At 36.0% G+C, this 14,752-nt stretch overlaps 1 protein-coding gene across 5 annotated transcripts in view; it reads right to left on the reverse strand.

Moving 5' to 3' along the window:
• Positions 1-14,752, reverse strand: part of UNC13C (unc-13 homolog C) — a 599,855-nt gene that overhangs the window by 90,498 nt on the left and 494,605 nt on the right. For all 5 annotated transcript variants that reach the window (XM_064485583.1, XM_064485584.1, XM_064485586.1 and 2 more), the window contains 3 exons: positions 12,252-12,348; positions 11,477-11,620; positions 2,936-3,013 (listed from right to left, as the gene is read on the reverse strand). In XM_064485583.1, the coding sequence (XP_064341653.1) occupies positions 2,936-3,013; positions 11,477-11,620; positions 12,252-12,348 (319 nt within the window). The remainder of the gene's footprint in view (positions 1-2,935; positions 3,014-11,476; positions 11,621-12,251; positions 12,349-14,752) is intronic.

The raw sequence follows: 14,752 nt of genomic DNA on the forward strand, positions 1-14,752 counted from the left end.
TCTTAATGAGAAGCAGACTACATGAGTAAAAGGTTGTATCACCATGCTTCCCATGGGTCTAAATTAGCTGGGTAGCATCTTTTTTGACACATGTAACCACACTTTAGTACCAGCTTTGCCAACTGAGCCAACTTCCAAGCCCTCTTAGTGTGATCATTTCCAGTGGAAAAAGAACTAAGAAACAAAATGAACAGAGACACCTGGGCTCGCTGGCAGGGACTGCCGTTGCCCCCAGGAGGAGAGGCAGTTATCCAGAGGGAGCTAAAAACAAGTCTGAGATCTCCTCTTTCACCAAGCTCTCCCTGACCTTGAAACGTTCAAATTTCAATTTAATTGAATCAGTTGATCAAATCACTTCTGAGAACTAAATTACACGAATCTACCTTAAACCTAATCAGGGAACAGTTTTACTTTTAAACACCTCTCTTGTAAATGAAAAAACAAATACGAAAACACCTCCAGTGAAGGGAACATTAACCTAATTCAGAAGCATCATTTGTTGATGAGTTTAGTTAGACAAAATAACCTATGTTTGAAGTTAATTTCTAATCTTTTATTTGTATATTTTGGCTTTTCCCTGAAAAAAAAATGCCATAACGTATTTCATTTTATCTAAACCTGAAACAAAGTTAGGAACCTAAAATACAAGGAATGTGAAAGTTGGCTCTGTTCAGACTATGGCCGTTTCTACGTGACCAAAGTATGTTTCTTTTTTTTTAATTGAAATATAGTTGATGGACAATATTGTATAAATTACAGGTGTACAATATAGTGATTCACAATTTTAAATGTTATAACCCATTTATAGTTGTTATAAAATAGTGGCTATATTCCCTGTGCCGTACAGTACATCCTTGTAGCTTATTTTATACCTGATAGGTTGTACCTCTTAATCTCTTACCCCCATATTGCACCTCCCTTCTCCCCACTGGTAACCAATAGTTTGTTGCATTTCTTAAGTTCCACCAAAGTATGTTTCTGAGTGGAAAAAGAATTTTTAAAAGTACACAAAATCAGGGAATTCTGATTTAGATAATGTTGCTTTGCTACAATGTGGAGTGTGGAAAAATGGATTAAAAACTTGGGTCCCATTCCACATTTAAAATGTTTCAAAAGAAAAAATATTATTCTGTCACAAATATTTTGTTTTACTATTGTCTTTACAAATGTTACAGTCATCTCTGAAGATGTCTAATGTTAACCACTATATACAAAAATAGATAAAAAATGAATTTCTTCTGTATAGCACAGGGAATTATATTCAATATCTTGTAATAACCTTTACTGAAAAAGAATATGAGAACAAATATATATGTGTGTGTATATATATATACATATGCATAACAGGGACATTGTGCTGTACACCAGAAATTGACACATTGTAACTGACTATACTTCAATTAAAAAAAAAGTCTAGTGCAATTTGAAGTAGAAGTATTATCATACATATACAGAGAAAATAAAAAACATTCTTGATATTTAAAGAAATCTGTAACAATGATATGTACACACACAAGTGTACAAAAGCACTATAATTTATCTCAGCTGAAAGTTTAAGTGGTTAGCTGATATCCTTTCATAGAAAAGCTAAAATGATACTTGACATTTGAATGAGTGTCTAAGACTGGTCAAGATACTAGCAATTAGGAAAGAAAAGCAGTGAGAAAGGAAAAGCAAGTTCGTATGCTATTATGTTTCAAGGACATTTCTTTATAAAAATGTGATTTTGAAAAGTATAAAAATGCACAGAGTAATACAATAAACACTAATTTATGATTTTTTTCTCATTTAAAAAATAATGTACTACAAATATTAACACCTAGAGTAGAAGTCTGCAGGGATCTTTTCAGGCTACTTTTCCTTTCTGAGTGACAGGAATTAGCTTTGATGATTCATAGCCACCTTTTAGAATCTTCAATTTGGTTATTCTATTAAATCAGAATCTTTTCTGAAATTACCTGGCCCTGTTTTGATTTTCAATATAATACTTTTCAAATGTATGATGAATTTAATTTTATTTAATCATAACTCTATGCTTTCAACAGATAAATGAATACTCCATCTTGCCTACTAGAGTATTTTACAATCAATGACAATTAGAAATCACTGCTGAGATATCCCGGCAATTTATTAAAATTTCTGGGCAGCGTTTTCATTTAAGGGAAAGATGTATCTTCTGGGACCCTCAGGAACCGTTAGGACTGACTTACCTTAATGAGCTGTCAGCAAGAGGTCAATGGGGTTTCAGCAAGAATTCTCTTTCAGACTTGCCTGATAGTGGGAAATGATTTTTTAAGAGGGGGAAAAACCTGATTCTCCTCTTGAAAAATCTAGTACTAACTTTTAAAATATTTTTTTCAGTGCTTTAAAAAAATCCTGTGTTCTCCTAATAAATATTACATATGGTGAATAAGAAAGATTTTACCTTCCATCATGAAATAACCCTGATTATATTCCAAATTACTTTAGTTTATCCTGCTTCTCTTTGTTCTTTTTATTAAGTTTATTTTCATCCAGAAAATAAACGGCTAAGTTAAAATTCAGAGTAGAAATCAGCATCACTCTTTCCATTACCCATCCTTTTCAATTTATTTGAAAACTGAAAGGCTAAATTATATTCCTTTTGGTATTGGTGCCAAAACTACACTAGTTGGTGTCAACACTAAATAATTACTAGCTCCCGGGGCCAGTATTTGTAATTCGTTATCATCATGGAAAACCACAAGGTGGCTGGGGGTGAGATGCCTCAACCTTCCTCTGAATTCTATTTTGTACCAGTTCAGGACTACTAGGAAATTTTCAGACAATTTCCTGAGACTCTCATTTTCTATTATCCTGTAAGAATGTAGAAAGAAAACTGCCTCTGCTTAGTCCTTAGTTTCAAGAAGTGGTTCTCAACTGAGGAATGTCTGAAAGTAGAGACATCCTTACTTACCACATTTTCCTTATCACAGTAGGAACGGAAGTCACTTGATACGACTGCGGCATACTGAAGCAGGACTTTATTGATGGTCTAGGGGAAAAAACATAGAATGTGTTCAAGTAAGTAGCTGCCGCTACAAATGTATTTATTTTTCTACACACAGGCACATCTACCAGGACAAAATTCCTCGTTGTGGTGATTTTTTCAAATGTCTGGAATATTCCTAAATACCTCATTATGAGTGGGACCAGAACATTCCCATAAATGTCACTTAGCAATGAATATGTTTACTAATTGTCTATGATAAGGAGACTGATAACAAAGAGCATCTCTTAAAACCAAAACTTCAGCTTTTGCTGCATCCCACTGTCTCAATACATTTACCTTTAATTTAGTATGTTATTTATTGATGCATTATTTGCTAAAAATATTGCTGAATCTTGCCTTTCTTTTTCATTCTAATTTCACACTTTCCTTCTCCACCTAATAACTCTTTCTGAGTTTAAGGACGCCCTCTGCTTCCATTAATCATGCAAAACAAGGGAAAATGAACAAACTTCATTAGTCATTGTTATTTCAGTTACTTAAAGAGGTATTGATGAGTTTGCATCCTGCTGCTGCTACTTACGTAGTTGGAACGCTCACAAGCCAAACGTGGACATGATTCTTAGAAGGGAGAAAGCAGCAATAGTGGTAGACACAGATCATCATCTCTCACAGAAAAGGAGAGACCAAAAAAGGTTTTATTTTCTGTATCTGAATTTTCTTTGTGGTTCAAAATCAAGTTGGGGGGACACCCCAAGGAGTTAAGCTGAAGGAGATAAGCTTCATTCACAAACGTGAATTCACCAAGTGGGACTATGAGCTTGTTTCACAGACTTTAAAAATCACAATGAATACCTGAAATTAGGGATAATGGGCAGAAAGAAAACTGTATTTTGTGGAAGTACAAAGTAAACTGATAATATGTATCAATTTAAATAGAAAATCAGTCTTGGAAAATATAAAATCTTATCAAGCAGTAGACCAATAAATCTAGGAAAACAGGTGGTGTATCAGACTGAAGGATCATCCAAATGCAGCTGTTCAAATTTCACTTTAGACCTAATGTTGACAATTACTTTGGGACTTGCCAAGGAATTCTGATCCACTCATACATATGAACATTACTCTTAACTTACAGGTTCTTATGACAGTGTAAGCTGTAGGGACCACTTCACTATATTGCAAAAACCAACAAAAGCCTGACTTTAGGAGCTTGTTGCAACTCAGACTATCGCTTGTTCAAGATTCAGTTTGGGCAGGGGAATCCAGATATCCAATAAAAATTTAAAAACAAAAGAAAAAGGAATGAAGCATAGCTGATTTCTAATGTTAGTTTGAGGTGTACAGCAAAGTGATTCAGTTATACATATACATACATATATTACTATATATAAAATAGATAAACAACAAGGGCCTACTGTATAGCACAACAAATACATTCAATTTCTTGTAGTAATGTGTCTGTTAATCCCCAATTTCTAATTTATCCCTCTCTTTCTGTTCCCTTTTGGTAACCATAGTTTGTTTTCTGTGTTGATGAGTCTATTTTTGGTTTGTAAATAGAATTTGTATTTTTTTGTTTGTTTGTTTAGATTCCACATCTGAGTGATACCATATAATATTTGTCTTTCTCTTCTGATTATTCTCAGGGGATCCCCATGGTTTAATTCTTGCCTCTACTTCATAGGCAAACCCTAGTACCTTCAATTCCTGCTGGGAGACAACTGATCGTAGGATCTCACACCCCGTAGCTTACAAATGCCAATGATTAGCAAGTCAGGATAGGCTGCAGTTAAGGAAAAGGGCTCAGCCATGTAGGACATAGTTGAAGGCCTTGTGACTGTAAGAGTTGTCAGTAACTGGCTGTAATAACATACATTTCTTTGAGTATACAAAGTCCACCTGAATGAAAGTGTTCATGTACATTTTAGGGGCGAGTTCAATTTCATTCTAATTTATTCACCAAAGTAAAATCACTACCAGACATTAGTTCATTAACAAATACTAGAGAGTATAGTTGAGTCTTGAACAACTGGGGGTTGGGGCACCAACCCTGCGCACAGTTAAAAATTCACTGATAAATTATAGTCAGCCTTCTGTGTTCACACTTCTTCCATCTTCCCCATATCCCCGGTTTCAACCAACCACAGGTGCTGTAGTACTTACTATTAAAAAAAAATACGTATTTAAGTAGACCCCCCACACTTCAAACCCGTGTTGTTCAAGGGTCAACTGTAGTTAGTTAAGACATGTCTCCAACAGCATCATAAGCATCTCCTGCGAATGTGCTGGAAAGACAAATTCCCTGATCCTATCCCAGATCGCCTGAGTTGGTAATTCTGAGGTTGAAGCCAAACAATTTCTGTTTTAACAAGCCTCCAAGTGAAACCAATGCCAGCGAAAATTTGAGAACCATTGTCTTACCTAATGCACAGGAAGACAGAAGTAACTCTTCAGAGAGAACCTGTTGATAGAAGGGAACCTAGCAAGGCCTGATAGGAAAAGATTGTCATGAGGTATAGACAATTCTTTTACAAACACAGCAAAGGAACTAGCATTCCAAAAGCCCCAGATCAAATACAATGAAATTTTAATAGGATTTGGGCAGTGAAGCAAGGGGTTCTGCTGTATTTAAAGGGTCAGAGAGGATGACTAAAGTAACTCCCAGCCTCCATCTGCTCTGATTGGGCATGCAGATTCTTGTACTACCGAGTAGCAATGGCCATCAATTACTCAAAGCCCCTCTGGTCTCCTGAGGTAATAATGCCCCACTAGTAAGGGCAGGCTACCTATCCTGTCAGTACTGCTGGTTGGCTCATGTAGGGGTGTTACTCCTACAATTAGGAAGACAGGAACCTTGGTCCAAATGCATCTCTGCAGTCACATTTAATGCACGAAGCATTACAGCAACACAGAGGACAGGAAGAATGCAGCCTTAGTTCAGTGACATGAGTAATGTCACTTCAGAGCTTTATAGACTGTGTTTTCACACATCCAACATAAAATAGAATCCCCTACAAATGCCCAGGTTTGGCCTAAAGGGTAAAAATACATGGTGAGATTCTGCTGTCCAACTTACGAACTGATTTCTGATGACACCGGAATGTCAACGTAGTACAGCCTAGTGGTTGAAAGCATTCCATTCATACTGTTTCTAGTCTAGTTTGAATTATTTAAACTTTCTGAGCTTGTTTTGTCATTTGAAAAATTAGGAAAAATAATTTTATCTATCTCTTGAGGTGGTTGTGAAGAATAAGTGAGACTATATATAGAGTGATTAGCACAAAGTGATAAAGAATAAGGGATAATTAATGATAATTCATTAATTTTTTGAAATTCGGAATAGGTTCCCAGAGAACAAGGAACATGGGGGTCTCAAACACCATAGTATTACCAACCCAGAGCCAGGAGTCAGTTGACATTTGTTTTTGTTTTTAAATGGTGCTGAAAATATTGTTACTTCCCATTTCTCCTTTTTAAATTAACCTCCCTTGCTGGCGACGAGAAGCAATGGGAATTCACTATCCATGGGCCCATTTTATAGCTCATCACAGCCCCTGAATGTACGTGCTCTGAAATTCGAAGCATTTGTTTGATACCTTATTCAGTCTTATATATGCTTTAGTAAGTACACATCATCCCTTTAAGATCCATTTTATACCACTAACTCCTCAAAATTGGCTGCAGATACCATTCATGTGTCTTCTCTCCAGGAGAGGATTTAAATCAGTCTAAGTTTCAGTATATTTTGATATAAGGATCCCATCCTATAGAAAACCCTTAAGGGTTCACACAAAAACAACTAGAGCTGATAAAAGAATTTGGCAAGGTAGCAGGATACAAGATTAACATACAGAAATCAGTGGCATTTCTTCACACTAACAATGAAATATCAGAAAAGGAAAGTAAAGAAACACTGTTTTAAACTTGTGTCAAAAAAATACTTTGGAATAAATCTGACCAAAGAAATAAAGACATATATGGAGAACTATAAAATGATGACTAAGGAAATGGAAAGATATCCCACGCTCTCGGATTAGAAGAATCAGTATCATTAAAATGGCCATACTGCCCAAGGCGATCTACAGATTTAATACAATCCCTATCAAATTACTGAGGACATCTTTCATAGAACTAGAACAAATAATCCTAAAATTTATATGGAATCACAAAAGACCCAGAATTGCCAAAGCAACAGTCATCAAAACAGCATGGTATTGGCATCAAAACAGACATACAGATCAATGGAATAGAATAAAGCCCAGAAATAAACCCACAGACCTATGGTCAATTAATCTTCGACAAAGGAGGCAAGAATATACAATGGAGAAAAGACAGTCTCTTCAGCAAATCGTGTTGGGAAAACTGGACAGCAGCATGTAAATCAATGAACTTAGAATACTCCCTCACTCTATACACAAAAATAAACTCAAAATGGCTTAAGGACTTAAATATAAGACATGATAAATCTCCTATAAGAAAACATAGGCAAAAAATTCTCTGCCATAAATCTTAGCAATATTCTCCTAGGGCAGTCTACACAGGAAATAGAAATAAGAACAAAAATAAACAAATAGGACCTAATTAAAGTTGTACGCTTTTGCACAACAAAGGAAACGATAAGCAAAACAAAAAGACAACCTACAGAATAGGAGGAAATATTTGCAAAAGATGAGACTGACATGGGTTTAATTTCCAGAATATGTAAACAGCTCATACAACTTAACAACAACAACAAAAATCCAATCTAAAAATGGGCAGAAGACCTAAACAAGCAATTCTCCAAGGAAGAAATACAAATGATCAATAGGCACATGAAAAAAAGCTCAGTATCACTAATTATCAGAGAAATGCAAATCAAAACTACAAGGAGGTATCACCTCACACCAGTCAGAATCGCCATCATTCAAAAGTCCACAAATGACAAATGCTGTAGAGTCTGTGGAGAAAAGGGAACCCTCCTGCACTGTTGGTGGGAATGTAGTTTGGTGCAGCCATTGTGGAAAATAGTTTGAGGAATCTCCGTAAAACTAAAATCAGACTTACCATATGATCCAGCAATCCCACTTCTGGGCATATATCTGGATGGAATTCTAATTTAAAAATATACAGGCACCTCCAGTGTTCATTGCAGCACTATATACAGTAGCCAAGACATGGAAGCAACCTAAATGTCCATTGACAGATGACTGAATAAAGAAATTGTGATATATTTATACAATGGAATACTACTCAGCCATAAAAAGGATAAACTAATGCCATCTGCAGCAACAGGGATGGACCTAGAGATTGTCATTCGAAGTGAAATAACCAGAAAGAGTAAGAAAAATACCATATATCACTCATATGTGGAATCTAAAAAAAAGAGAAAGAAAAATAACACTACTGAAGTCATCTATAAAACAGAAACAGACTTGCAGACACAGTAAACAGTCTTCATGGTTACCAGGGGAAAGGAGGTAGGAAAGGATAAATTTGGAAGTTTGAGATTTGCAAATGTTAACCAGTATAAGTAAAAATAGATTAAAAAAATTAGTTTCTTCTATCTAGCACAGGGAACTATATTCAATAACTTATAATAACCTTTAATGAAAAAGAATATGAAAACAAATATACGTATGTATATGCATGACTGGGACATTGTGCTGTACCCCAGAAATTGACACATTGTAACTGACTGTACTTCAATAAAAAAATAAAGAAATGCTTTACTTCACTGAAATTATTTTACTCTGTCAGTAAAAGCTCCCATTTCCTAAGTGACACGTGGAGCCTACTTTTCTTCCTGCTTCTTGCTCAGCTCATTTCCCTTCCTCTCCCTCTCAGTGCCTCCTGGTCCCTACCTTACATAACCTGCTACCTGACTACTCTGAGATTATTAAATTCTCATACGATCCTGCTTCCACTACAAGCCCTATAGAGTTCCCAGAATAGCATGTGACATACTTTTAAAAACACTATCCCTAATGGCCCCATTTCATTCTTTTCCTTGGCCGTCGCCCAAAACACAGCTGCTAGTCAGGAAAAGACTTAAAGAGACTTTTTGGGAATAATTCTCCCAAAGAATTCACTGCAGATGTCACCATGCTGGGAAAATGGAAGCAGAGACTACCGAGAAAGTCCCTATAAATAATTTTTAGCTATTATCTTTCAAAGTGGGAGGTTATTTTCATCTTCCAAGTTAACAGACATCAAAACTGGAGTTCACACTATTTCATGGCAGCTAAATATTTTAATATAGTTTAGGTGGACAGCTTGTCTGCTTAAAAGTCTTTATTGGCCCCTCGTTTTCTACTCAAGTTGTTCAGCCACTCTGCCTATTCTTATGACCCTTGAGGATGCGGGCCTAACTTTCCAACCGTAGTTCTGTCAGCCCTCTGAAGCCTGTGCTCTGTCTTCAGTGGCACCTCTCAAGTTAGAAGCCCTGAGTCACAGAATGGTGGAGGATGACAGAGATTCTTGACCAAACTATCTAGATTTCAAATTTAGTCTCTTTTGTGAATACAAGTGAAGTAATCTGCTTGTGTGTTAGTGTCTACGGTTAAAAGCAGTAACATGTTACATGTATACTTCCTTTATGGGTTGAACGGTGTCCCCTCAAAATTTCTACGTTGAAACCCTAACTCTCAGTACCTCAGAGTATGAATACGACTGTATTTGGAGACAGGGCCTTCAAAACCAGTGAGTTAGTTAAAATGAGGCCATTAGTGTGAGCCCTAATCCAATTTGACTGGTGTCTTTATGAGAAGAGAAAATTTAGACACACAGAGAAATGCCAGGCATGTACATACACAGAGGAAAGACTGTGTGGGGATACACTAAGAAGAGAAGCATCTACGCAAAGCCATGAGAGGCCTCAGAAGAAACCAAACCTGCTGTCACCCCGATCTTAGGTTCACCATTTGCAGAACTGTGAGAAAATTAATTTCTACTGTTGATGCCATCATTCTGCAGTACTGTATTTATGGCAGCCCTACTAAGTTAATACAACATCCTAAATATTATGTAATTTTACCGAGTTTTGGTATTTCCTTTTTTTAACATTATATATATGATATATATAAACATAGATTATGTAGTATATATATTATACATATGATATATATAACATATGTGAATGTACATTTATACTAGGCCTTTTTCAACCTCTGAGATACACTGATTACAGCATTTGACTTTTTCATAGCTGTTTATAGGTCTGGCTGTCGCATTATATGTTTCTTTGAGGTCAGAGATCATGCTAATTCATAGTGACATCTCTCAAAGTGGCGAGCAAAGAGTGCAAGTGAGGCAAAAAGTGAGCACTTGTTAAAGCAACAGCCGAGACCTTGGCCGTCATCCTACCCACGGAGCCAGGCTAACCCTCGGGCTGAGACACACGACTGTGTAGGCCCTTGCCCTGCTTTCCTGTATTAGCCGTATCACTGTCCTGCTTACAAATCTCCAAAGACTCATCATTTCTTAAATCGTTCAGAAGATTAAGTCTAAATTTTCAACCTGGAAACCAGAGCTCTTCAGGATCTGGACCCATCTTCACTCTCCCAACCTTCCCCACGGCTTCTACTGGAACAGATTCTTTTGTTTTTGTTTTCTGCCAGCAGAGTGTTTCTCCCTGCTCTTTACATGTCAGCTCAGCTCTACCTCTCCCTTGGTTCTTGCTACTCCTGTAAGCTTAGAATACTTTTCCAACGTCACCTTTTTAGGCTGAATGAGCCCTGTTTTCCCGGGAACCCTTCGTCTATTTCAGCTCATTAATTTTCCTTCTGCTCAACTTACTATGGATTCCACTGTGCTTGAGACTGAACTGTGTCCTCCTTCATGCTGTCTTCCAACTCGTTCATGTCATGTGGTCTTTATTATTATGATTATATATATATTTAAGATTTGAAGGGTGGAGACAGCATCTTTTATTTCTTGTATTTCCCTTCAAGCTCTTGGCAAAGTTGTAAGCACTTTGCAAGCCTCCTTAGATGCTAAGAGTAGGAAGGAGTCTTAAGAGGAATCTGGTTGCTCAAGATCAGTATGTCAACTAAACTCATTATATCAACAGAATAACTCACACTACAGTTATTGGCTGATTTGAAATTAGAACAGTTTGCATGACTTCAAGTCCAATACACTTTTCACTGGACTGCAATGTACTACTGCTAAAAAATACTTTCAGTTTGAATATGAAATTCCAAGACTGATTTTCAGCTAAAAGCACCACATCTGAAATGGAAATTAATCTGGCCACCCATGGCAGTCTCTTCAATTATAAATGACTGAGTCATTGATGTTAATAACAAGTAGATATGGATGATAAATCCATATGTAAGAAACAGGAAAAGCAGAACGAAAATCAAATGACAAACCTGAAACAGCCTACAGTCCTAGAGTTAGCAAATTAAATTGGCATAGTTGTCAGACAAGACTTATGCCACAAAACAATAGCATCTTTTAGGTTCTGTGCAGAAAAATAACATGCCCCAGTCCCAGCAAAGGAAAGATACGTTCCACTTAACCTACCTTTGCAAATCTTCTCATTAAGTGAGATAATGCTTCAGGATTAGGGCATTCCAGTTTCTTAATAATCTCAAAGCTCTGATTAAGCTGAGCAAATACATCAACCACGGAGCAAGAGAAGAGAGCATGATCAGATGTCTGCTGGAACTGAGGGGAGAGAAGGTGGGAACATCCCAGTAAGCATATCAGAGGGGCCACAGAAAGAATCTTCGTTATTTCACAAAAACAACCGAATCTCCTCCATCATGTACCTTCACATCATGGATCTTCGTTTCCCAGTAATAAAATGCTTACCCATTTTAGAATCATTCATCTCCTTTTCTGGAAAGTGTAGTAAAACATATCATGGGGCAGGGTGCTGTTAACTGGTTTCTCCATTGCTGAACTGAGGGACTGGTTCTTTCCTTTTCTCATTCTCAAAGGCATTAGGATGGTTTTGCAAGCCACTGTGACTCTAGACATTTGAGTTGCTCCCAGAGTGGTTGGGAGGGTGTCTGTTCCTAATCTGGGAACAAGGCAGCACTTTACAAGCCCACTGAACTTGTAGATTCAGACCAAGTCAAGGAGTAAAGAATCTTGGAGTGAAAGGGTGATTGTTTTAGCAATTCCCTAGGGTTCTTATCAGCCTTTAAAATTGTGTTTTAGTTTTATTTTAGTAATTAGAGGATTAAAATAAACCTTAATTAACAGCAGTGAGCCTAACAACTCCCTTTAGCTTCAAAGTGCGCAGTGTGAATGAATCTTGACAATAAGCAATCTGAGAGTAATTTATACTCACTCCATCTTTCTTGTCTCTTCCCAGTGCTCCGTGGAGGAACTCCATTGACACATCTTCATTTTCATCTAGCCACTGCATGACAAAAGGTTCAAACCACCTGAAAAAAATTAATAGTATTTCATACATTAAAAGATGCCGTTTGCACATAATTAACAGTGAATGCTGCTGTCTCCTTATCTGAGAGTAATTCAGGACCATGAATCTCTTTTCATTCTCTTTTCCATAGCTGCTCTCCTGGAGACCTGTAACTTCACTTCTCGAATACCTTCTCAAATACCGCTCTCTTTTCCCTTCAGTCTCTACCTTTTTCTTGGCCCTTCCCATGCTGACACAAATATGCTATGTTTCCAACTCACACTTTACAATTCAAAGTCCTGTAAAATGTAAATCTTATGTGCTATGTCCCGTACTGGGCCAGTCCCTCGTTTCTTACTGCTTTACCATCTGGCTTTCATCTATACTGACTAGTCTCCAGTAACCGATCCTGGGTGCTCACCTTTAACTTTTTATGATTTACATTCCACCTGCCATTGGGTTTTGTGAATGGTCTAAGTTTCAAAGTTCTTTTTTCCATATGCACATGTAATTGTCTAGCATCACTTATTTAGAAGATCATTCTTTCCCCTACTGCCTTGAATTGGCATCTTTGATGTAAATCGGGTAACAGCAACGTGTGGATTTGTCTCTGCCCTACTTTGTTTCATTGGTCTATTTGTCATGCACAGCACCACACTGTTTTAATAACTGTAACTTTTGAGTATGTCTTGATAACTGACAGTGGAGTTCTCCAAGCTTTGTATTTCCTCTTCAAGATTGCCTTGGCTATTCTTAGCCCTTTGCCTTTCTATATAGAACATTTTTAAAATACACTTGGCAATTTGCACAAAAGTAGCTGCTGGACATTTTATGGGACTGCATTGAATCTGTAAGTCAATGTGGAGAGAACTACTCTATCTTTACAATAATGCATCTTTTTAGGAACATTGTATATTTTATTTAATTCATCTTAAGTAATTCTCTTAGTAATATTTTTATAGTTACTTGAATAGAGGGCATGCAATCTTTCATCACATTTGTGTATCATGGTTTTAATGCTATTTAAATGGTACGACTTACGTGTAATTTTCTAATTGTGGCTATCATATAGAAATTCAAATAAATTGTATATGGACTTACTATATTCACGTTTTAAATTCTATTAGTTTTCCTAATAGTTTCTTTTGGATTCTCTAGATGCACAATTATACATAAACATAATCATATACATGTACTGATGGCATCATTTACATATACGTAAAATGATTTTACAATCTTTATATTTTTCCCTTTTCTTGTCTCATTGTACTGGCTAGGATTTCTAGTACAATGTTAAGAAAAAGTGATGTTACTAGCTATCAATCAGTCTCATTCGTGAAGTTTACAAAAGTTTATTCATAAGTATAATGTTTGTATAGTTATTTTTTGGAAGGCAGGGCGTCATTTATTAGGTTTAAGATAGGTCCCTTCTATTCCTAACTTGCTAAGAGATTTTAATAATAAACTGATGTTCTGTTTTACCTAATTATTATTGTGTGTCTAGTGTAATGACTGTAAAGATTTTCTCCCTCATTCTTTAAATAAGGTGAATTACATTCCATGCTTTTAAAATGTTTAACTAATCTCAGATTCCGGGGATAAACTCCCCTTGGTCATGTTAGCCTTTTTATAAACCACTTAATTCTATTGGCTAATATTTCGAGTTTTTCTTTTAAACTACGTTCAGAGGGAAATAGGACTGTAATTATTCTTATTTTTCATGTTCTCAGTAGGTTCTAGTAGTAAAAATATGCTGACCTCAAAAATGATTTGAGAATATTCCTGCCTTCTCTGGAATATTTGTGTAATATTGTTGATCTTCTTTCTTAAACAGTTGGAATAATTCCATTTGGAGCCATCTGGACCTGGAGTTTTAAATGTGACATGATTTTTAATTAAAGATTCAAATTTTAAAACAGTTATAGGCCCATTTAGATTTTACCTTTTTTCCTATGCCAGCTTAGTATTTAAAGGAATTTATATATTTTACCTAGCTTTTAAATGTATTACCATAAATATTCACTTATTATTTTTTAATCTTTGTATGATCTTTAGTGATTTCCTTTCCTGACAGTGATAATTTGTGACATCTCTTCTTTTTCATTGGCCTTGCTAAGTCTTTTTTTTATTTTTGTAGTCTTTCCAAAAACAAACTTTTAGCTTTGTAATTTCTCCTTAAATTTTCCATTTTATTTTTATTCCAAGTCATATTATTTTCTTTTGACTTGAATTGCTTTTAAATATTTCTTCTGCTAACTTGTATTATGGATTGTATAGACTTTTTTCCTTTATGTAGAATTAAAGCTATAAATTTGTCTCCATTTCCTGTTTTAGTGGTAATCCACAAGTTAAGATAGGCCACATTTCATTATTGCTTAGTGAAAAGTATTGTGTAATTTACACCACAATTTCTTTTCTGACTTAGG

The sequence above is a fragment of the Camelus dromedarius genome, chromosome 5 (assembly GCF_036321535.1).
Source record: "Camelus dromedarius isolate mCamDro1 chromosome 5, mCamDro1.pat, whole genome shotgun sequence".
Lineage (NCBI taxonomy): Eukaryota > Metazoa > Chordata > Mammalia > Artiodactyla > Camelidae > Camelus > Camelus dromedarius.